The sequence below is a fragment of the Chiloscyllium punctatum genome, chromosome 32 (assembly GCF_047496795.1).
Source record: "Chiloscyllium punctatum isolate Juve2018m chromosome 32, sChiPun1.3, whole genome shotgun sequence".
NCBI lineage: Eukaryota > Metazoa > Chordata > Chondrichthyes > Orectolobiformes > Hemiscylliidae > Chiloscyllium > Chiloscyllium punctatum.
The window spans coordinates 28,514,845-28,537,157 of NC_092770.1; the positions used below are offsets into that span (position 1 = coordinate 28,514,845).

At 42.2% G+C, this 22,313-nt stretch overlaps 1 protein-coding gene across 1 annotated transcript in view; it reads left to right on the plus strand.

Annotated features, from left to right (window-relative positions):
• Window positions 1-22,313, plus strand: part of LOC140458005 (sodium-coupled neutral amino acid symporter 1-like) — a 73,969-nt gene that overhangs the window by 37,351 nt on the left and 14,305 nt on the right. Inside the window, exons 5-8 of the mRNA XM_072551947.1 lie at window positions 8,132-8,205; window positions 12,313-12,405; window positions 18,858-18,936; window positions 20,727-20,809. Coding sequence (XP_072408048.1) covers window positions 8,132-8,205; window positions 12,313-12,405; window positions 18,858-18,936; window positions 20,727-20,809 — 329 coding nt within the window. The remainder of the gene's footprint in view (window positions 1-8,131; window positions 8,206-12,312; window positions 12,406-18,857; window positions 18,937-20,726; window positions 20,810-22,313) is intronic.

The following is a 22,313-nucleotide window of genomic DNA, read 5'->3' on the forward strand; positions in this document are numbered from 1 at the left end:
GTGAAAAGGTTGCCCCTTGGGTCTCTTTTATATCTTCTCCCTCTCACCCTAAACTTATGCCCTCTAGTTCTAGACTCCCCTACCCTAGGGGAAAGACTTTGTTTATCTTATCAATGCCTCTCGTGATTTTATAAACCTCTATAAGGTCACCTCTCAGCCTCCAATGCTCCAGGGAAAACAGCCCTATCCTATTCAATCTCTCCCTATAGCTCAAATCCTCCAACCTTGGCAACATCCTTGTAAATCTTTTCTGAACCCTTTCAAGTTTCACAACATCTTTCCGATAGGAAGGACTCCAGAATTGCACGCAATATTCCAACAGTGGCCTAACCAATGTCCTGTACAGCCGCAACATGACCTCCCAACTCATGTACTGAATACTCTGACCAATAAAGGAAAGCATACCAAACGCCTTCTTCAATATCCTATCTACCTATGTCTCCACTTTCAAGGAGCTATGAACGTGCACTCCAAGGTCTCTTTGAGTTCCTAGGAGTAAATATCATCAATGATCTATCCTCGTCCATCAACTTCGACGCTATCTCAAAGAAAGCACACCAATGCCTGTACTTCCACAGAACCGTTAAGTGTATAAGTCTTGCTAAGATTTGCTTTCCCAAAATGCAGCCCCTCACATTTCTTTAAATTAAACTCCATCTGCCACTTCTCAGCCCATTGGCCTATCTGGTCAAGATCCTGTTGTAATCTGAGGTAACCTTCTTCACTGTCCACTACAACTGCAATTTTGGTGTCATCAGCAAACTTACTAACTGTACCTCTTCTGCTTGCATCCAAATCATTTATGTAAATGACTAAAAGTAGAGGACCCAGTGCCAATCCTTGTGGCACTCCACTGGTCACTGGTCTCCAGTCTGAAAAGCAACCCTTCACCACCACCCTCTGTCTTCTACCTTTGAGCCAGTTCTGTATCCAAATGGCTTCTTGTGGTCTTGGGCAGAGTATGGTAAGGGACTGAGTTTGGAGCCCTGCAGGGCACCCATTTGAAGATTATCATGGTGGAGGTGTTGTTGCCTATCCTTACTGATTATGATCTATGGGTCAGGAAGTCCATGATCCAGTTGCAGATGGGGGAGCAGAGTCCGAAGTCTAAGAGTTTGAAGGTGAACTTTGATGTTAAATTAAAACTACTTCATATTTCATCTGCATTTTAAAAAAAATTAGGCCTCAAAAGCATTCATTTTTGTTCAACAATTTCTTTCCTGTGCGTTTCCTCATAGCTTTCTTTCCATTTCAATCCAGATGAGTTCACAATCAACCTTCCTAAAATGTAGCAGTTTTCTTACAAATTAAACTGGTGATGGCACAGCCAGATATAGAACATAGACCAGTACAGGCCCACAATGTTGTGACAATCATTTACCTTAATCTAAGATCAACCCAACCTACACACCCCTCAATTTACTGCCATCCATGTGCTTGTCCAGCAGTTGCTTAAATGTCCCTAATACTTTGGATAATATTGATGACAGTTGCAACAATGCTTTTTGTCTTGTGGCAACCCTGCACACATACACACACATGCACAGACGCATGGGCATATGTGCACACGCAAAGACACACACACACACACACACACACACACACACACACACACACAATCACTTTGGACCAACACAGAAAGTGAGAGGCTGCTTGTTTGAAATTTCTATCTCTGAGCTCATCATTTCTGTCTGAAATCCTGTCCAATTTCCTTTCCATTGGCCCAATCACGATCGTCAATGAAAATGATCTGGAATTACTTCACATATGAACAAGGAACAAAAGTAGGCCACTTGGTCCTTAGGGCCAGTTCTGCCATTCAGTAAGATCATGGCTGATCTGATTTCAAACAGGATAGATTGTTGGTGACATTTGCAGTCCTGTGTACCCCTAATAAATTTTCATTCCCTTGGTCATTAAAAATCTATCTGTGTCTTAAAAGCATTGAAGATTTTGCATCCACTGCCTTTTGGGGAAGGAAAACTCTCAATCCTCTGAGAGCAATGGTTTTTCCTCATCTCTGCCTTAAATGGGCCACCCTTACTTTTAAACAGTGACCCATAGTTCTAGATGCTTCCACAAGAGGAAACATACTTTTCACAACCACCCAATCATGTCTACTCAGGACTTTACATGTTTCAATTTAGTCACATCTGACTCTTCTAAACTCTAAAGGGTGGACTGTCTAGCCTTTCCTCTTCAGGCAATCTGTTCATTACAGGTATTAGTCTCTGAACTGTTCCCAATAAATTAGCATCCTTCAGTAACTACAGTGAACAGTGCTATACACAGTACTCCAGATGTGGCCTCACCAATGCCCCTTCTACTATTGTATTCAGTTCCTCTCACAACTGCAGATAGCTTTCCTGATTACTTGCTGTTCCTGCATACTAACCTTCTGCAATTCCTGTACTAGAACACCCAGGTCTCTCTGCATTTTAGAGCTCTGAAACCTCTCATCATTTGGATAACATGTTTCTATTTTATTCTTACAACCATCAATGAGCAATTTCACACTTTCTCACTTCGCACTCTACATGCTTTGTGTGTGGTTGTTTTACTGACACATACCTAGATTTCAATTTTAAATTGAACCACATTTAATCTTTTACCGTTAATGTGCGTACTTTCCTGTTTGGGGTGTTGACACTTCCAGCATCATTGCTTTGGAGCTATTAATGGGTTAGTTTGTCTTTATGTTTGGTTTAACATGTAATGTAAGTGTAATGATAAGGTGTTTAACAGTGTTTTAAAAAAAAGAGGCAGCTACTATTTCATGATAAAAGTAAACCTACTAACTTCTGCTTGTGACAGAGTGTTATGGACAAGATTTCCTCCGCACCTTTAATAGTCAGTACTCCAAAACACACAAAATTTTGATGGGTAGTTGACAACTAAATTTAGGAGCTGTCCTTAGAGAGTAACACTCGTTGAGATTTTTTTTCATCTTCATCACGTGTTAATCCAGTGGATGGGATTACCAGCTCATTATAGAATCCATCCAATTTTCATTCACTTGAAATCAGTCTAGAATAGGAAAGCCATATGCTCCACCACTCAGTAAATCTGTGTCTTTACCAATTATATCCAGAGAGAAGATCAGCATTGTTGCATTGTAAGGGACTTGTGAGGCCATATCTGGACCAGTTTCTAGCTCCTTATTTAAGGAAAATATTATTTCATGCGAGGCAGTTCAGAGAATATTCTCTAGGATGATTCCTGGAATGGAGGGATAATCTTAAGAGCAAAGGCAAAACAGGTTGGGACTGTATACACTGCAGTTTAGAAGAATGAGAGGTTACCTCACTGAGGATTCTTAAGGGGCTTGACAGGGTAAATGCTGAGAGAATGTTTCCCCTCATGGGAGGAGTCTAGGGCCAGAGAGTAAAGTATCAGAATAAAGGAGCACCAATTTAAGACTGACATGAGAAGAAATTTCTTCTTTCAGAGGGTTGTGAGTCTTTGGAACTCTTTGCCACAGAGAGCTGAAGGGTCAGAGTCCTTTGTATATTTAAGGCTGAGGAAGATAGATTCTTGACCAGTGGGAAATCAAGGGTTACAAGGAAAATGCAGTAAAGTGCACATGGGGAATATTGGATCAGCCCGTTGAATGGTGGCACAGGCTCAAGGGATCGAATGGCCTTCTTCTGTTCCTTTCTTTAATGATCTGTAAGGACTGGTGTCCATTTATCACCTTTTATGTGGGTTATATATCCTGTAAACTCCTGGGATTGATCTTTGCCTCTGACTAGTGTCAAGATCAGACCTGAATATTATAGTTGGGGCCTTTAAACAGAGGCACAGGCACAGATCTTCCAGCCTGCCATGTCTGTGCTGAACACAATGCCATTTTAAACTAGTCCATCTGCCTGCAAATAGTCTACATCCCAACATTTCTTGTGTCAGTCTAAATGCCTCTTAAATGTTTGAAACAACAGTCCCTCTCCCACATTGTCGTTTTCTGTTGCACCGTGAACAAAGTCTCGGATTTTACGGTGCGAATTGGTAAGAGCAAACAATTATCTTGGCGCTACACTACAATAAAGAATAAACTTCCAATTGTCTGATACTTTAGAACATAGAACATTGAACATAGAACAATACAGCACAGAACAGGCCCTTCGGCCCACGATGTTGTGCCGAACATTTGTCCTAGCTTAAGCATCCATCCAGGTACCTATCCAATTGGCGCTTAAAGGTCACCAATGATTCTGACTCTGCCACTCCCACAGGCAGCGCATTCCATGTCCCCACCACTCTCTGGGTAAAGAACCTACCCCTGACATCCCCCTATACCTTCCACCCTTCACCTTAAATTTATGTCCCCTTGTAACACTCTGTTGTACCCAGGGAAAAAGTTTCTGACTGTCTACTCTATCTATTCCTCTGATCATTTTATAAGCCTCTATTAAGTCACCCCTCATCCTTTGCCGTTCCAATGAGAAAAGGCCTAGCACTCTCAACCTATCCTCGTACGACCTATTCTCCATTCCAGGCAACATCCTGGTAAATCTTCTCTGCACCCTCTCCAAAACCTCCACATCTTTCCTAAAGTGAGGCAACCAGAACTGCACACAGTACTCCAAATGTGGCCTTACCAAGGTCCTGTACAGCTGCAACATCACCTCACGACTCTTGAATTCAATCCCTTTGCTAATGAACGTTAATATACCATAGGCCTTCTTACAAGCTCTATCCACCGGAGTGGCAACTTTCAAAGATCTATGAACATAGACCCCAAGATCCCTCTGCTCCTCCACCTTACTAAGAATCCTACCGTTAACCCTGTATTCCGCATTCTTATTTGTCCTTCCAAAATGGACAACCTCACATTTGACAGGGTTGAACTCCATCTGCCACTCCTCAGCCCAGCTCTGCATCATATCTAAGTCCCTTTGCAGCCAACAACAGCCCTCCTCACTATCCACAACTCCACCAATCTTTGTATCATCTGCAAATTTACTGACCCACCCTTCGACTCCCTCTTCCAAGTTATTAATAAAAATTACAAACAGCAGAGGACCCAGAACTGATCCCTGCGGAACTCCACTTGTAACTGGGCTCCAGGCTGAATATTTATCATCCACCACCACTCTCTGACTTCGACCGGTTAGCCAGTTTTCTATCCAACTGGCCAAATTTCCCTCTATCCCATGCCTCCTAACTTTCCGCATGAGCCTACCATGGGGAACCTTATCAAATGCCTTACTAAAATCCATGTACACTACATCCACTGCTTTACCCTCATCCACATGCTTGGTCACCTCATCAAAGAATTCAATAAGACTTGTAAGGCAAGACCTACCCCTCACAAATCCGTGCTGGCTGTCCCTAATCAAGCAGTGTCTTTCCAGATACTCATAAATCCTATCCCTCAGTACCCTTTCCATTACTTTGCCTACCACCAAAGTAAGACTAACTGGCCTGTCATTCCCGGGGTTATCCCTATTCCCTTTTTTGAACAGGGGCACAACATTCGCCACTCTCCAGTCCCCTGGTACCACCCCAGTTGACAGTGAAGACGAAAAGATCATTGCCAACAGCTCTGCAATTTCCTCTCTTGCTTCCCACATAATCCTAGGATATATCCTGTCAGGCCTGGGGGACTTGTCTATCCTCAAGTTTTCCAAAATGCCCAACACATCTTCCTTCCTAACAAGTATCTCTTCTAGCTTACCAGTCCGTTTCACACTCTCCTCTTCAACAATACGGTCCCTCTCATTTGTAAATACGGAAGAAAAGTGCTCATTCAAGACCTCTCCTATCTCTTCTGACTCAATACACAGTCTCCCACTACTGTCCTTGATCAGACCTAACCTTGTTCTCGTCATTCTCATGTTTCTCACATACGCATAAAATGCCTTGGGGTTATCCTTGATCCTACCCGCCAAAGATTTTTCATGCCCTCTCTTAGCTCTCCTAATCCCTTTCTTCAGCTCCCTCCTGGCTATCCTGTATCCCTCCAACGCTCTGTCTGAACCTTGTTTCCTCAACCTTATGTAAACCTCCTTCTTCCTCTTTACAAGACATTCAACCTCCCTCGTCAACCAAGGTTCACTCACATGACCATCTCTTTCCTGCCTGACAGGTACATACATATCAAGGACACGTTGTATCTATTCCTTGAAAATGTTCCACATTCCATGACATCCTTCCCTGACAGCCTATGCTCCCAACTTATGCTCCTCAGATCCTGTCTTACAGCATCGTATTTACCCTTTCCCCAATTGTAAAACCTAACCTGTTGCACACACCTATCTCTCTCCATAACCAAGGTGAAAGTCAGAGAATTGTGGTCACCATCACCAAAATGTTCACCCACTAACAAGCCCATCACTTGTCCCGGTTCGTTACCAAGTACCAAGTCCAATATGGTCTCCCCTCTGCTTGGGCAACCTACATACTGAGTTAGAAAAGCTTCCTGGACACACTGCACAAACACCGCCCCATCCAATCTACTTGATCTAAAGAGCTTCCAATCAATATTTGGGAAGTTGAAATCGCCCATGACTACTACCCTGTGGCTTCTGCACCTTTCCAAAATCTGTTTCCCAATCTGTTTCTCCATATCTCTGCTGCTATTGGGGGGCCTATAGTAAACACCCAACAAGGTGACTGCTCCTTTCCTATTTCTGACTTCAGCCCATACTACCTCCAAAGGCAGATCCCCCTCGAACTGCCTTTCTGCAGCCATTATACCATTTCTAATTAGCAATGCCACACCCCCTCCTTTTTTACCACCCTCCCTAATCTTACTGAAACATCTGTAACCAGGAACCTCCAACAACCATTCCTGTCCCTCTTCTATCCACGTTTCTGTGATGGCCACAACATCGTAGTCCCAGGTACCGATCCACGCCTTAAGTTCACCCACTTTATTTCTGATACTCCTTACGTTGAAGTATACACACTTGAACCCATCTCTGTGTCCGCAAGTATTCCCTGTCAGTGCTACCTTCTCCACAGCCTCCCTATATTCTTGGACATCCTGACAAACAGCTAGCCTACTTGCTGGACTACAAGACCGGATCCCATTCCCCTGCCAAATTAGTTTAAACCCCCCCCCCCCCCCCCCCCCCCCCCCCGAAGAGTGCTAGCAAACCTACCTCCCAGGATATTGATGCCCTTCTGGCACCAATTTTGTCCTTTAGTAAAGAAAATTAATAGATTCACATAACAGAATTTGGCATACTTTAATTGTGTGGGATGGGATAAAATGTTATATGTCTGAATCCTAATTGCACCCCTCCTCAAACCCATCCATTTTCAGTCCTAATGGAGATAGGAAGAGAGTCAAGTGACCTCCACATCAAGGATGGAGGTTTGCACGTCATTGATCATACAGAAGATACATGCCTCATTTTTATTCACTGTTAGCAATTCAACACTGGAAGGTAAGTTTCCTCAGGCCTTAGAAAATCTGTCATCCAAACTCAGCCTGGGAGGGCTGATTCGAAGTTCAGTTCCACCCTCGAGAGGTTCGATTCCAGCCTTGGGCGACTGCTTCTGTGAAGTTTGCGCTTTCTCCCCGTGTCTGATTGGGTTTCATCTGATTTTCATCCACAGTCCAGAGATGTGTAGGTTAGGTGGATTCACCTTGGGGGTACATGGTTACAGGGGTTGGGTGTGAGTCTCTTTGGAAAGTCATTGTGGATTTGATGGGCTGAATGGCCAACTTGCACGTGTAAAGATTCTATTCTATGATTCTACTATCAGCATGCCACATGAGTTAAAATTCTGCAGTTGTTTCAGAAATTACAATCTGGTCAAATTGCTTTTTCTGTTACATTGTATTCATGAAAATAATTTCACCAGAATACAAAAATAGCCCTTTCAATTTCATCCAGGAAGAGAATTGCAGCAATTTTTTGCCAGTGATTCGAGCTTGGGCCAAAATTGGAAAATGTTCAATACCAACATCCGTGTGTTATATATCTCTTTTCATTTCAGGAAAGTGAAATGAAATAGTGCTTTTACACTGTTACCCTGAGTCAAAATTACCCTGTGGTTTCTGTGTTGACTGTTAAATGAGACATGTTTTCTTTGAAAGCTTAAAATAGGGCAAGTGAAAAAAAAGAGTAGCTTTATTCAGGAAGTAAAGAGACTTTGTTTTATTTATTTTCTTTTGCAGGTTCCTTTTAATTGTTATCGCCTTGTTGTCACTTTATTCTATTCATCTTTTGCTCCAGATTTCAGTCTTGACAGGTAAGATGAGGGGGTGTTCTGTCAGAGTTTGGTATCAGAATTAATTGCTGAATTGCTGGGTGTCTTTATAACTTCATGCTATGGTAAACTACCACTAAAACGGTCTTCAGCTCTGGATTTGAAATTTATGGGTTCATTTTGGCCATAGGCGGCATTTAATTGCATATTTTAAAATTTCTGTCAGGGAACACCTTGGCTGCATTTGGAGCACACATTGAAAATGGATGAATATATGGCAAAGCCTAAACTTTCTATGTTTTCAAGCACCAAAATATTTTTCATGTTGTCTTGATTTTGTTTTTGATCAGTAGTGATTGAAACAAGGGCTAGGTGGATCACATTGTATTGAGATTCTTGATTGGGGCTCTTACCTGGGCCAGTGAGGGAGCCCTGGTTGACAGATATAGAGATGTACAGCATGGAAACAGACCCTTCGGTCCAACCCGTCCATGCCAACCAGATATCCCAACCCAATCTAGTCCCACCTGCCAGGAGCCGGTCCATATCCCTCCAAACCCTTCCTATTCATATACCCATCCAAATGCCTCTTAAATGTTGCAGTTGTACCAGCCTCCACCACATCCTCTGGCAGCTCATTCCATACCCATACCACCCTCTGTGTGAAAGGGTTGCCCCATAGGTCTCTTTTATATCTTTCCCCTCTCACCCTAAATCTATGGCCTCTAGTTCTGGACTCCCTAACCCCAGGGAAAAGACTTTGCCTATTTACCCTATCCATGCCTCTCATAATTTTGTAAAACTCTATAAGGTCACCCCTCAGCTTCCGATGCTCCAGGGAAAACAGCCCCAGCCTGTTCAGTCTCTCCCTATAGCTCAAATCCTCCAACCCTGGCAACATCCTTGTAAATGTTTTCTGAACCCTTTCAAGTTTCACAACATCTTTCCGATAGGAAGGAGACCAGAATTGCATGCAATATTCCAACAATGGCCCAACCAATGTCCTGTAGAGCTGCAACATAACCTCCCAACTCCTGTACTCAATACTCTGCCGATAAAGGAAAGCATACCAAACGCCTTCTTCACTATCCTATCTACCTGCGACTCCACTTTCAAGGAGCTATGAATGTGCACTCCAAGGTCTCTTTGTTCAGCAAAACTCCCTAGGACCTTACCATTAAGTGTATAAGTCCTGCTAAGATTTGCTTTCTCAAAATGCAGCACCTCGCATTTATCTGAATTAAACTCCATCTGCCACTTCTCAGCCCATTGGTCCATCTGGTCCATATCCTGTTGTAATCTGAGATAACCCTCTTTGCTGTCCACTACACCTCCAATTTTGGTGTCATCTGCAAACTTACTAACTATACCTCTTATGCTCCTATCCAAATCATTTATGTAACTGACAAAAAGTAGAGGACCCAGCACCGATCCTTGTGGCACTCCACTGGTCACAGGCCTCCAGTCTGAAAAACAACCCTCCACCACCACCCTCTGTCTTTGAGCCAGTTCTGTATCCAAATGGCTAGTTCTCCCTGTATTCCATGAGATCTAACCTTGCTAATCAGTCTCCCTTGGGGAACCGTGTCGAATGTCTTACTGAAGTCCATATAGATCACATTTACCACTCTGCCCTCATCAAACCTCTTTGTTACTTCTTCAAAACCTCAATCAAGTTGTGAGAGATGATTTCCCATGCACAACACCATGTTGACTATCCCTAATCAGTCCTTGTCTTTCCAAACATGTGTACATCCTGTCCCTCAGGATTCCCTCCAACAACTTGCCCACCACCGACGTCAGACTCACTGGTCTATAGTTCCCTGGCTTGTCTTTACCACCCTTCTTAAACAGTGGCACCATGTTTGCCAACCCCCAGTCTTCCGGCACCTCACCTGTGACTATCAATGATACAAATATCTCAGCAAGAGGCCCAGCAATCACTTCTCTATCTTCCTACGGAGTTCTTGGGTACACCTGATCACGTCCTGGGGATTTATCCGCCTTTACCCGTTTCAAGACATCCAGCACTTCCTCCTCTGTAATCTGGAACTTTTGCAAGATGTCACCATCTATTTCCCTACAGTCTATATCTTCCATATCCTTTTCCACAGTAAATACTGATGCAAAATACTCATTTAGAATCTCCCCCATTTTCTGTGGCTCCACACATAGGCTGATCTTTGAGGGGCCCTATTTTCTCCCTAGTTACCTTTTTGTCCTTAATGTATTTGTAAAAACCCTTTGGATTCTTCTTAATTCTATTTGCCAAAGCTATCTCATGCCCCGTTTTGCCCTCCTGATTTCCCTCTTAAGTCTACTCGTACTTTCTTTATACTCTTCTAAGGATTCACTCGATCTATCCTGTCTATACCTGACATATGCTTCCTTCTTTTTCTTAACCAAACCCTCAATTTCTTCAGTCATCCAGCATTCTCTATACCTACTAGCCTTCCCTTTCACCCTGACAGGAATATACTTTCTCTTGATTCTCATTATCTCATTTCTGAAGGCTTCCCATTTTCCAGCCATCTCTTTACCTGTGAACATCTGCCCCCAATCAGCTTTTGAAAGTTCTTGCTTAATACCATCAAAATTGGCCTTTCTCCAATTTAGAACTTCAACTTTTAGATCTGGTCTATCCTTTTCCATCACTATTTTAAATCTAATAGAATTGTGGTCGCTGGCCCAAAGTGCTCCCCCACTGACACCTCAGTCACCTGCCCCGCCTTATTTCCCAAGAGTAGGTCAAGTTTTGCACCTTCTCTAGTAGGTACATCCACATACTGAATCAGAAAATTGTCTTGTACACACTTAACAAATTCCTCTCCATCTAAACCTTTAACACTATGGCAGTCCCAGTCTATGTTTGGAAAGTTAAAATCCCCTACTATAACCATTCTTTTCTTACAGATAGCTGAGATCTCCTTACAAGTTTGTTTCTCAATTTCCCACTGACTATTAGGGGGTCTATAATACAATCCCAATAAGGTGATCACCCTTTTCCTATTTCTCAGTTCCACCCAAATAACTTCACTGGCTATAAACAGGAGATCGAGAGAGTCTCCCCATTCTAAGGATTGTCTCTGATCTGGCTGGTCAGAGCCCATATACTGTGCACGTGTAAATAAATAGTGACTGGTGATGGGTTCCTGGCCCCTGTGCTGTTGCTTCAGATCAAAACAGTTTTGTCAATAATGTCCAATGGTAATTTTCTTGTTAAGTATCTAACAAATTAAAATAACCTTTGAAGGAAAGGAATACATTGAAAGATAATCAGAAACTAGGCCCATGTTTCTTAAATCATTCTGAATTTTTCTTAAATCAGTTCTGAAGAAGAGTCATGTCTGACTTGAAATGTTAACTCCGTTTCTCTCATCACAGATGCTGTCAGACTTGCTGAATTTTTTTCCAGCAATTTCTGTTTTTGTTTGTCACATTACTAACTGATATTTCATGGTTGGAAGCACTGAAACATAGTACTTGCTACATATTAAAAGCTAAAAGCAGTTTTTGTTTAATATATTTCACAAACCTATTAATTACATTATCGTGAGAATGTGGTCTCCTCAGCACTTTAGTCTCTGCTCTCTTGTTATATTGAAATAAAAATCAACAATTCAGAGTAAAAGTAAGTTTTTCCAATCAGCTTAGATGAAGAATGTTATGCAATTTTCTTTGGAGTCTGAGAATTTGATATGATGCACTTGACTGAAAAGTGAGTGAGACAAAACTTATGTAATAGGTAAAGTAGGCACTAAAGTAGTAAATTTTACTTATTATGCATTTTTGTGTTTTCCCAAGACACAGTGAGCCACTCTTTTGGTAAAATGGGGGAAAGGCATATTTTTCACTAGTCTTAATGGAATTGTTGAAATGTCGAGCTGTTTTATATATATTAACTGTGTAATCAGGTGTCAATAATGTAAATAAAAAAGTATAATAAGTCACAACGTGACATTAATAAGAGCTTATCGGCCATAATCCTATTGAATGGCTGTAGGACCAAACAGACTATTCCTGTTCCTATATCTTAAGATCTTACTAATAAAGCTGAAGCAGCTAATTGTCGAAGAAAATATCTAAGCACTTTCATATTTAATATCAAACATTTAAAATTTTCGATCAATGTAATTGTTCTTCTTTTAGGTTCCATGGTTTATGAAACACTGGGACAACATGCATTTGGCAGACCTGGGAAATTAGCAGTATTTGGATCAACGTCACTACAGAATATTGGAGGTAGTAGAGAATTATAGACATTTAATTCACAAGAATTAATATTCAGATCTTCGGTTGCTCAGTTTGGTTTTAGTCTGCCGATCATTGTGCTATGATTTCACATTCTCTCCATGGCACATCAAAGGGTTTCTTGCATCTGAATTTAGATGGGGCAAATGGAGTTTAATCTATATGATGTGAGGTGCTGCATTTTGGAAAGGCGAGTCACGACTTAGCTCTTAAAGATAGTGGAGTCAAGGGTTATGGAGATAAGGCTGGAACAGGATACTGTTTGGGAATGATCAGCCATGATCATATTGAATGACGGTGCAGGCTCGAAGGGCTGAATGGCCTACTCCTGCATCTATTGTCTATTGTCAATTGTCCTGGGCAGTGTTGCCGAACAGAGAGACCTGGGAGTGCGGGTTCATAGTTCCTTAAAAGTGGAGTTGCAGGTAGACAGGATAGTGAAGAAGGCATTTGACATGCTTGCCTTTATTGATCAGAGCATTCAGTAAAGGAGTTGGGAAGACATGTTGCAGTTGGACAGAGCATTGGTTAGCCCACTTTTGGAGTACTGCATTCAGTTCTGGGCTCCCTGCTATAGAATGGATGTTGTGAAACTTGAAAAGGTTGAGAATAGATTTACAAGTTTGGAGGATTTGAGCTATACGGAGAGGCTGAATAGGCTGAGTTTTTTTCTCGAGTGTCGGAGGCTGAGGGGTGACTGTATAGAAGGTTGGACCAATGGGGTCTGTTCCCGTACTGTGTAACTCAATGCCACTGAGTGGCATAGATAGGGTAACTAACCAAAGTCTTTTGCCCAGGGCAGCCGTGTCCAAACCTATAGGGCTTAAGTTTAGGAGGGGAAAGATTTACAAGGGACCTAAGGGGCAAGTTTTTCACACAGAGGTTGATGTGTGAATGGAATGAGTTGCCGGAGGAAATGGTGCAGGCTGGTACAATAACAACATTTAGAAGGCATCTGGATGGGTATATGGGCAGAAAGGGTTTAGAGGGATATGGGCCAAATGCTGTCAAGTGGGACTACTTTAAATTAGGATATCGAGTTGGCATGGATGAGTTAGACAGAAGGGTCTGTTTCCATGTTGTCTATCTTTATGAATGTAAATGAGGGAAGAGAGTCTTACAGCACAGGAACAGACCTTTCAGTCCCAGTCCAACTCGTCCATGCTGACCAAGTTTCCCAAACTAAACTAATCCCATTTGCCTACATTTCGCCCATATCCCTCTGAACCTTTCCTATTCATGTACCTATCTAAATGTCTTTTCAATGTTGGAACAGTACCTACATCTTCACTTCCTTCTGCAGTTCATTCCATATACACACCATCCTTCTGCATGAAAAAAATTGCCCCTTTAGTCCCTTTTAAATCTTTCCCCTGTTACCTTAAATCTGTACCCTCTAGTTTTAGACTCCCGTACCCTGGGAGAAAGACCTTGGATATTCACCCTAACCACGCCCTCATAGAGTCATTCACACACCTTCCTGCATATGAAAAGTTGCCCTTCAGGTCCCTTTAAATCTTTTCCACTCACCTTAAAAATATTCCCTCTAGTTTTAAACAACTCCACACTAGGGAAAAAACATTTGCTATTCACCTTATCTATGTCCCTCATTATTTTATGAGCCTCTATAAGGTCAACCCTCAACCTCTTACGCTCCAGTGAAAGAAGTTCCAGCTTGTCCTTATAATTCAAACCCTCCAGCCCTTGCAACAGCCTGGTAAATCTTTTCTCCAATTTAATACTATGCTTCCTATAGCAGGGCAACCAGAAATGTACATATTACTCTAAAAGTGCCCTCACCAACGACCTATGCAACCTCAACATGAACTCCCAACTCCTAACTCAATGGTAGTGGGATTTAACCTGACAGGATTATGTAATGATCTCACAATGAAAGCAACCTTAGCTAGCAACCACAGTATGTTTGAGGTCTATATTTGGTTTGCTAGGGAGAAAAGTATTTTAAACTTAAATAAGAGGAACGATGTGGACTCAAAAATTGAATGACTGCGATGCTAGGCTGGGGGTAGATCAATAGAGGGGCAATGGCAGATATTTAAGAGATATTTCATAATTAGATTAGATTACTTACAGTGTGGAAACAGGCCTTTCGGCCCAACAAGTCCACACCGACCTATCGAAGCACAACCCACCCAGACCCATTCGCCTACATTTACCCCTTCACCTAACACTACGGGCAATTTAGCATGGCCAATTCACCTAACCTGCAGATGTTTGGACTGTGGGAGGAAACCCACGCAGACACAGGGAGAATGTGCAAACTCCACACAGTCAGTCACCTGAGGCGGGAATTGAACCCGGGTCTCTGGCACTATGAGGCAGCAGTGCTAACCACTGTGCCACCGTGCTGCCCATTGTGCCACCGTGCTGCCCATTGTGTCACTGTGCCGCCCAGAGATTAGATTAGGTATAGTGTGGAAACAGGCCCTTTGGCACAGAAAGTCCACACTGACCCGCCAAAGCGCAACCCACCCAGTCCTATTTCCCTACATTTACCCCTTCACCTAACACTACTGGCAATTTAGCATGGCCGATTCACCTAACCCGCACATTTTTGGACTGTAGGAGGAAACCGGAGCACCCAGAGGAAACCCACACAGACACAGGGAGAATGTGCAAACTCCACACAATCGCCTGAGGTGGGAATTGAACCCGGGTCTCTGGCGCTGTCAAGAAAAACTCTAATAGAAGGACTAACCATCCATGGTTTATTAAAGAATTTAAAGAAGGCATCAAACTTATGGAAAAAACATAATTGCACAAAGTGGGTGGCAGGTCAGTTGGGTGGACAGAACATAAATAACGAGTAAATCAAGAGAATAAATTAGACTACAAGAGGAAGCTAGCTAGAAATGTTAAAACAGATAGCAGCAGTTTCTAAACATACAAGTCGTTCTGGTATAATGCGTGTTTCGTCAACGCGAATTGGCTGTAATGTGATTGATAAGTGTTTGGATAATGTGAAGTTTCTACTGACCAGGTATAGTGATTTGCTATAGTGTCCTTCTGCAGCGCGATTATCAAGAGCAGTTTTCTATAGCACAATTTTCTACAGTGTGAGGTCACAGAGGAACACAATTGTTGCATTATAGAAGAACACCCTTTAAAAAGGAAAAGAGTAAGTATGGTGGCTCAGTAAGCACGGGATAGCATGGTGGCTCAGTGGTTAGCACTGCTGCCTCACAGCGCTGGGACCCGGATTCGATTCCACCCTTGGGTCACTATGTGGAGTTTACACATTCTTCCCGTGTCTGCATGGGTTTTCTCCGGGTGTTCCGGTCTCCTCCCTCAATCCAAAGATGTGCAGGTTGGGTGAATTGGCCATGCTAAATTGCCCAGAGTGTTCAGGGATGTGTAGGTTAAGCACAGTAGTCAGGGGTAAATGTAGAGTAATGGGGAATGGGTTTGGGTGGGATAGTCTTTGGTGAGTCGGTGTGGACTTGTTTGACTGAAGGGCCTGTTTTCACACTGTAAGGATTGTATGGTTCTATGATAAAGTGAATCTGAAAATGAGGAATTAGTAGTAGATAAGAAGGAAATGGGCATGAAGTGAACAAATGTTTTGCTTCTGATTCACTATAGGGATTATAAATAGTATTCCAGTAAAACCTGTAAATCAGAAAGTGGAAGAGAGAGAGAGCAAATTGTGAAACTGTAATCACCAGAGATGTTGAGCAAACTGTGTAAACTGAGGGTTGACAAGTCCCAAGCTCCTGATGAATTTCATCCTAGGATATTTTTTTTAAAATGGCTAATAAGGTAATAGATGCATTGGGGTTAATTTCCAAACTTCATAGGATTCTAAAGATGTTCCATCAGATTACAAAGAATTTAATATAACTCCTCAATTCAAGGGCGAAGGTGTCTGGTATGCTTTCCTATATTAATCTGAGCATTGAGTATAGGAGTTGGGAGGTCATGTTGTGCTGTACAGGGCATAGGTTAGGCCACTTTTGGAATATTGTGTGCACTTCTGGTCTCCTTCCTATAGGAAGGATATTGTGAAATATGAAAGGGTTCAGAAAGAACTTACAAGGATGTTGCCAGGATTGGTGGGTTTCAGCTGCAGGGAGAGGCTGAATAGGCTGGATCAGTTTTCTCTGGAGCGCCGGAGGCTGAGGGGTGACCTTTTAGAGGTTTATAAAATCATGAGGGGCATGGATAGGGTAAATAAACAAAGTCTTTTCCCTGGGGTGGGGGAGTCCAGAACTAGAGGGCATAGGTTTAAGGTGAGAGGGGAAAGATGTGAAAAGGACATAAGGGGCAACTTTATCGCACAGAGAATGGTGTGTGTGTGTGGAATGAGCTGCTAGAGGAAGTAGGAGAAGCTGGTACAATTGCAACATTTAAAAGGCATTTGGATGGATACAGGAATAGGAAGAGTTCAGAGGGATATGGGCCAAGTGCTGGCAAATGGGACTAGATTAACTGAGGATATCTGATTGGCATGGATGAGTTGGACTGAAGGGTCTGTTTCCGTGCTGTACATCTCTATGACTCTATGGCAGAAACCTTCAAAATTTAAGCCAGTTAGCTTGATGCCTGTTGTGGGTGTGGTGTTCGAACTGATGATTAAGGAAGTTCCAACTGGGCAATTAGAAAAGCTGAAAGTAATCCGGAAGAGTTAGCATGAAGTTGTGAAAGGGAAATCATGTTTAACTAATATATTGGAATTACTTGAAGGAGTAATATATTCTGTGTCTGTAGACATACTGTGTTTGGATTTTCAGAATGTGTTTGAAAAGTTTCCACATAAAGCATATTGTACAAAGTAGGAGCAAATTACTGCAGCTGCTGGAATCTCTACTGAAAATAACAAATGCTGGAGATCACTCTGGATCAGGTAGCATCTATGCAGAGAAAACAAACTAACGTTTGAAATCTAGATGACTCTTTATCAGAGCTCTGTGGAGTCCACAGAGATCTGTGCTGGGGCTTCAACCTTTGACAATTTATATCAATGACTTAAATGGGGGACCAAAGACACAATTGTTACATTTGAAGGTGGTTAGGAAAATATGTTGTGGAACAGGATGTAAGAGAAGTGCAGATGGATTTAGAAAGGTTGGGCAAAAATCTGGTCAATAGAGTACGATGTGAGAAAATATAAAGTCATTCACTTTGGTGGAAGAGTCTAAAAAGCAAAATAAGCGGAGAGTTTGATTTGGGGAAAGATCTAATTGTTCAAGTATGAATTGCAAAAATGTAAGCAAGTAGTTAAGAAGACTAATGGAATGCTGTCTGGTATTAACCATGGAGTCATACAGAGGCCCTTCAGCCCATTGAGACTGTACTGACAAAAGTATGCTAAATCTACTCTCATCCAGCACAAGCCTGTAATCTTGAACATTGTGACATTTCAAGTGCTCATCTAAGTATATTTTCAAGGTTGTGAGGTTTCCTACCTCAAATATTGTCCCATGTATTGCATACCAGACCCCCACCACCCTCTGGATGAAAAACATTTCCTTAACTCCCCTCTGAACTTTCTGTCTTTTCCCTAAAAGGTGTGCCCCCTTGTTACTGGCTCTTCAATTAAGGAAGCAGTTGTTTTGTATCCACTCTGAGTCTCTCGTAAACATCCGACATCTATATCAGGACCCCCTCAACCTCCTCTGCTTCAAAGAAAACAACCCAAACTTATCCAGCCATCATCCCAAACAACATCCGAGTGAATGTCCTCTGCACCCCCTCCAATGTAATCACATAGTGTGGCAACCAGAACTGCACACAATACTCCAGCTGTGCCCAAATCAAATTTATACACATGACCTCCCTGCTCTTATAATCTGTGGGGGCCTGTGAGAGTAAGAGTGTTATGCTTCAGTTCTAAAGGGCATTAGTGAGACTACACTCTCAAGTACTGTGTGCAGTTTTGGTCTCCTTATTTAAGGAAAGATCTAAATGCATTTGGAAGTGGTTGAGAGGAAGCTTTCTAGATTGATAACTAGATTGAGCCATTTGTCAAATAAGGAAAGGTTAGACAGACTGATGTTGTAACCACTGGAGCTACGAAGAGTGTGGGCTGACTTGATGGAAGTAAATGAAATCCTGAAAGGAGTGTTCTGAAAGAATGTTTCCTCTTGCGGGTGAGTCCAGAACTAAGAGGTTTAAAACTTAAGAGGCTGTCCTGTTAAGACAGAGATGAAGAGAATTGTTTTTCTCTTTGTGAGTTGTGTGAATCTGGAACTACTTCAGAAAGTGATGGAGACCATTGAATATTTTTAAGACAGCAGTAGATAGATTTTTGTTCATCAAGAAATCAAAAGGTATTGAGGAAAAGTGGAAATATGGCATTCAAAGCACAAACATGTCAGCTGTGATCTTATTGAACAGCAGATCAGGCTTGAAGGGCACAAGGGGCCTATGTCTCCTCCTATTTCAAATGTTCATATTTTAAAGTAATCCTCCATTTGTTTTAGCCATCTTGAGTTACCTGTTTGTTGTCAAGAAAGAACTACCTGAGGTCATCCAATCCTTTACAGGTCAAGACAGTTCTGAGTAAGTACACTTTATTTGTTTAATCTGCAAATTCAATAAAGGAAGTAGCTTCAGTAATGCCACTGACATAAAAAGCAACAAGTAAGATTAGTGGAGTCATTATACAGGTTTTACAACATAACTTGTATTGTTAATAATTTAGGACACACACACACCTAATGAAGGAGCAATGCTCCGAAAGCTTGTACTTCCAAATAAATCTGTTGGATTATTACTTGGTGTTGTGTGAGTTTTAACTCTGTTCATCCCAGTCCAACACCGGCTCTTCAACATCATGGCTAACAAATTTCCAAGTCAGGATGATGAGTGTCTCAGATCATTTAATAAAGGAGCAGAATTAGGCCATTCAGCCCATCAAGTTTGCTCTGCTATTCCAACATGGCTAATATTTTTCTCATTTCCCTGTCTTCTTCCTGTAACTATTGATCTCCTTCTAATCAATAACCCATCTCGTCTTAAACACACTCGCTGACTTGGCCTCCACAGCCTTCTGCAGCAATGGGTCCTAAGACTCATCACCTGGCTGAAGGAATTCCTCCTCATCTCACTTCAAAAGGATCATCCGTTCTCTCTTGAGACTGTGCTTTTGGGTCCTAGTCTCTACTACTAATGGAAAGATCTTCTCCATTTCCACTCTACCTTAGCCTCTCAGTATTCTGTAAGCTTCCATTAGATTCCCCTCATTCTTAAATCCATTGAGTACTTAACCAGAGTTCTCAACCGCTCCTCAAATGATCAGCCCTTCATCCCCAGGATCATTATTGTAAACCTCCCATGCACCAGTTCTAATCCAACACATCCTTCCCTAGATACAGCACCCAAAACTGCTTACAGTATTCCAAGTGTCGTCTGACCAGAGCCTGTACAGCCTCGGTAGTACATCCCTGATATTGTATTTTAGCCCTCATGAAATGAATGCTAACACTGTATTTGCCTTCCTAACTGACAACTGAACCTGCATAATAACCTTAAGAGAATCCTGAACTGGGACTCCCAAATCCCTTTGTGTTTCAGATTTCTGAACCTTTTCCCCATTTAGAAAATAATTCACATCTCTATTCTTCCTACCAAAGTGCATAACCTCACACTTTGTCACATTGGTTCCATCTCCCACTTCTTTGCCCACTCTCTTAGCCTGTCCAAGTCTTTCTGTAGCCCCACTGCTTCTTTAACATGACCTGCCCTCCACCTAGCTTTGTGTTATCTGCAAATCTAGCAACAATGCCCTCAGTTCCTTCATCCAGATCATTAATGTATAATATGAATAGTTGCAGTCCCAACACTGACCCCTGCAGAACTCCACTAGACCCTGGCTGCCATCCTAAAAAAGACCTCTTTATCCCCACTCTCTGTCTTCTGCCAGTCAGCCAATCCTCTATCCGTGCTGCTACCTTGCCCCTAACACCATGAGCTCTTATTTAACTGCCTCTTGTGGGGCACTTTGTCAGAGGCTTGGAGGGAACTTAAAGGGAGTGGTGTTCTTGAATATCTGTTGCCGTTGTCCTTCTTGATGGTACTGATTTTGGGATTGGAATTGGTCATGACACTTCTGTTTTTTTGACCAATTACTGTAAAAGCTGTATTCTCTGATTCCCAATCCTCTGGCGAAGATAACAGTTTGTCTTTAATTTCTATATCAGAACCATTCAATACTTTGCACACCTCTAAAAAGATCTTCTGTGTGCTAGCTAGCTATTAACAGTTTCTGAATTTGCAAATGAGCATGTCTGTAAGTGTTTTGAAGAAGGATAGCAGTCAGTTATTAATATCCTCTTTTATTTTATTTTCAGAGCATGGTATTTGATTGACCGTAACCTTGTTATACTTGTGACTTTAATCATTATTCTGCCCTTGTGTCTATTCAGGAATATAGGTAAGTGTCTAATGTCTCAGCAGTAACATATTTCAATTTATCTGTGGAAGTGAAGACAAATTTATTACTATAATTGAGCATGATTCCTCAGAATAGCACATACACGGTAAACATTACCCCTGTGTCAATTAATGGGCTTCAGTTTGGGGCTTGTATGATAGCTCATTGAGTACACATGAGTAAAGAATGAGAGTAGGTCACATGGTCCTTTGAGCCTGCTCCACCATTCAATGAGATTATGGCTGATCTGATTTTAACTCTACATTCATGCATATCCCATGATAATCTTTCATCCCCATGGTCATCAAGAATCTCTCTATCTCTGCCTGAAAGATATTTAAAGATTCTGCATTCACTGCCTTTTGAGGAAGGGAATTCCAAACTCTTCTGGGAGAAAAAAATGTTCCCTCATCTCTCTCTTAAATGGGTAACCCCCTATTTTTAAACTATACCCCTGGTTCCAGATTCTCCCATAACAGGAAACATCCTTTTGACATCCAACCAGTCGAGTCCCCTCAGGATTTTAAACAGAAGTTGCTGGAGAAACTCACAGATCTGGCAGCCATCTGTGGAGGAAAAGCAATTAATACTTCGAGTCCAGTGATTGTTCTTCAGAACTGTGTTTCTCCAACAGTTTCTGTTTTCGTTTCAGATTTCCAGCATCCGCAGTTCTTTGTTGTTGTGGTTCTGTTCGCCGAGCTGGGAATTTGTCTTGCAAACATTTCGTCCCCTGTCTAGGTGACATCCTCAGTGCTTGGGAGCCTCCTGTGAAGCGCTTCTGTTCTGTTTCTTCCGGCATTTATAGTGGCCTGTCTCTGTCGCTTCCGGTTGTCAGTTCGAGCTGTCTGCTGTAGTGGCCGGTATATTGGGTCCAGGTCGATGTGTTTGTTGATAGAGTCTGTGGATGAGTGCCATGCATCCACAGACTCTATCAACAAACACATCGACCTGGACCCAATATACCGGCCACTACAGCGGACAGCTCGAACTGACAATCGGAAGCGACAGAGACAGGCCACTATAAATACTGGAAGAAACAGCACAGAAGCGCTTCACAGGAGGCTCCCAAGCACTGAGGATGTCACCTAGACAGGGGACGAACGTTTGCAAGACAAATTCCCAGCTCGGCGAACAGAACCACAACAACGAGCACCCGAGCTACAAATCTTCTCCCAAACTTTGAGCAGTTCTTTGTTTTGTTTTAATTCCTTCAGCATCTTTTTAGTTTCAGTTAAGTTAATCGTGACTCTTCTGAACTCCAGAGGAAAAAGCTTAGCCTGTCTAACCTTTCCTCACAAAGCAATCTGCACATTCCAGTCTAGTAAGCCTTCTTTGAACTGTTTCCAATATATGGACATCCTTAATTCACCCAACATGATCCTTAATCTAGCTGACCTCCATCAGAGTGGGAGAGAACTCCAACTAGTCTCTGTGTCCTGTGCACAGAGGGACAAAAAAAAAGTCACCCAGGAGTGCTAGTCAGTGATTGCTGGTAAATCCTGAG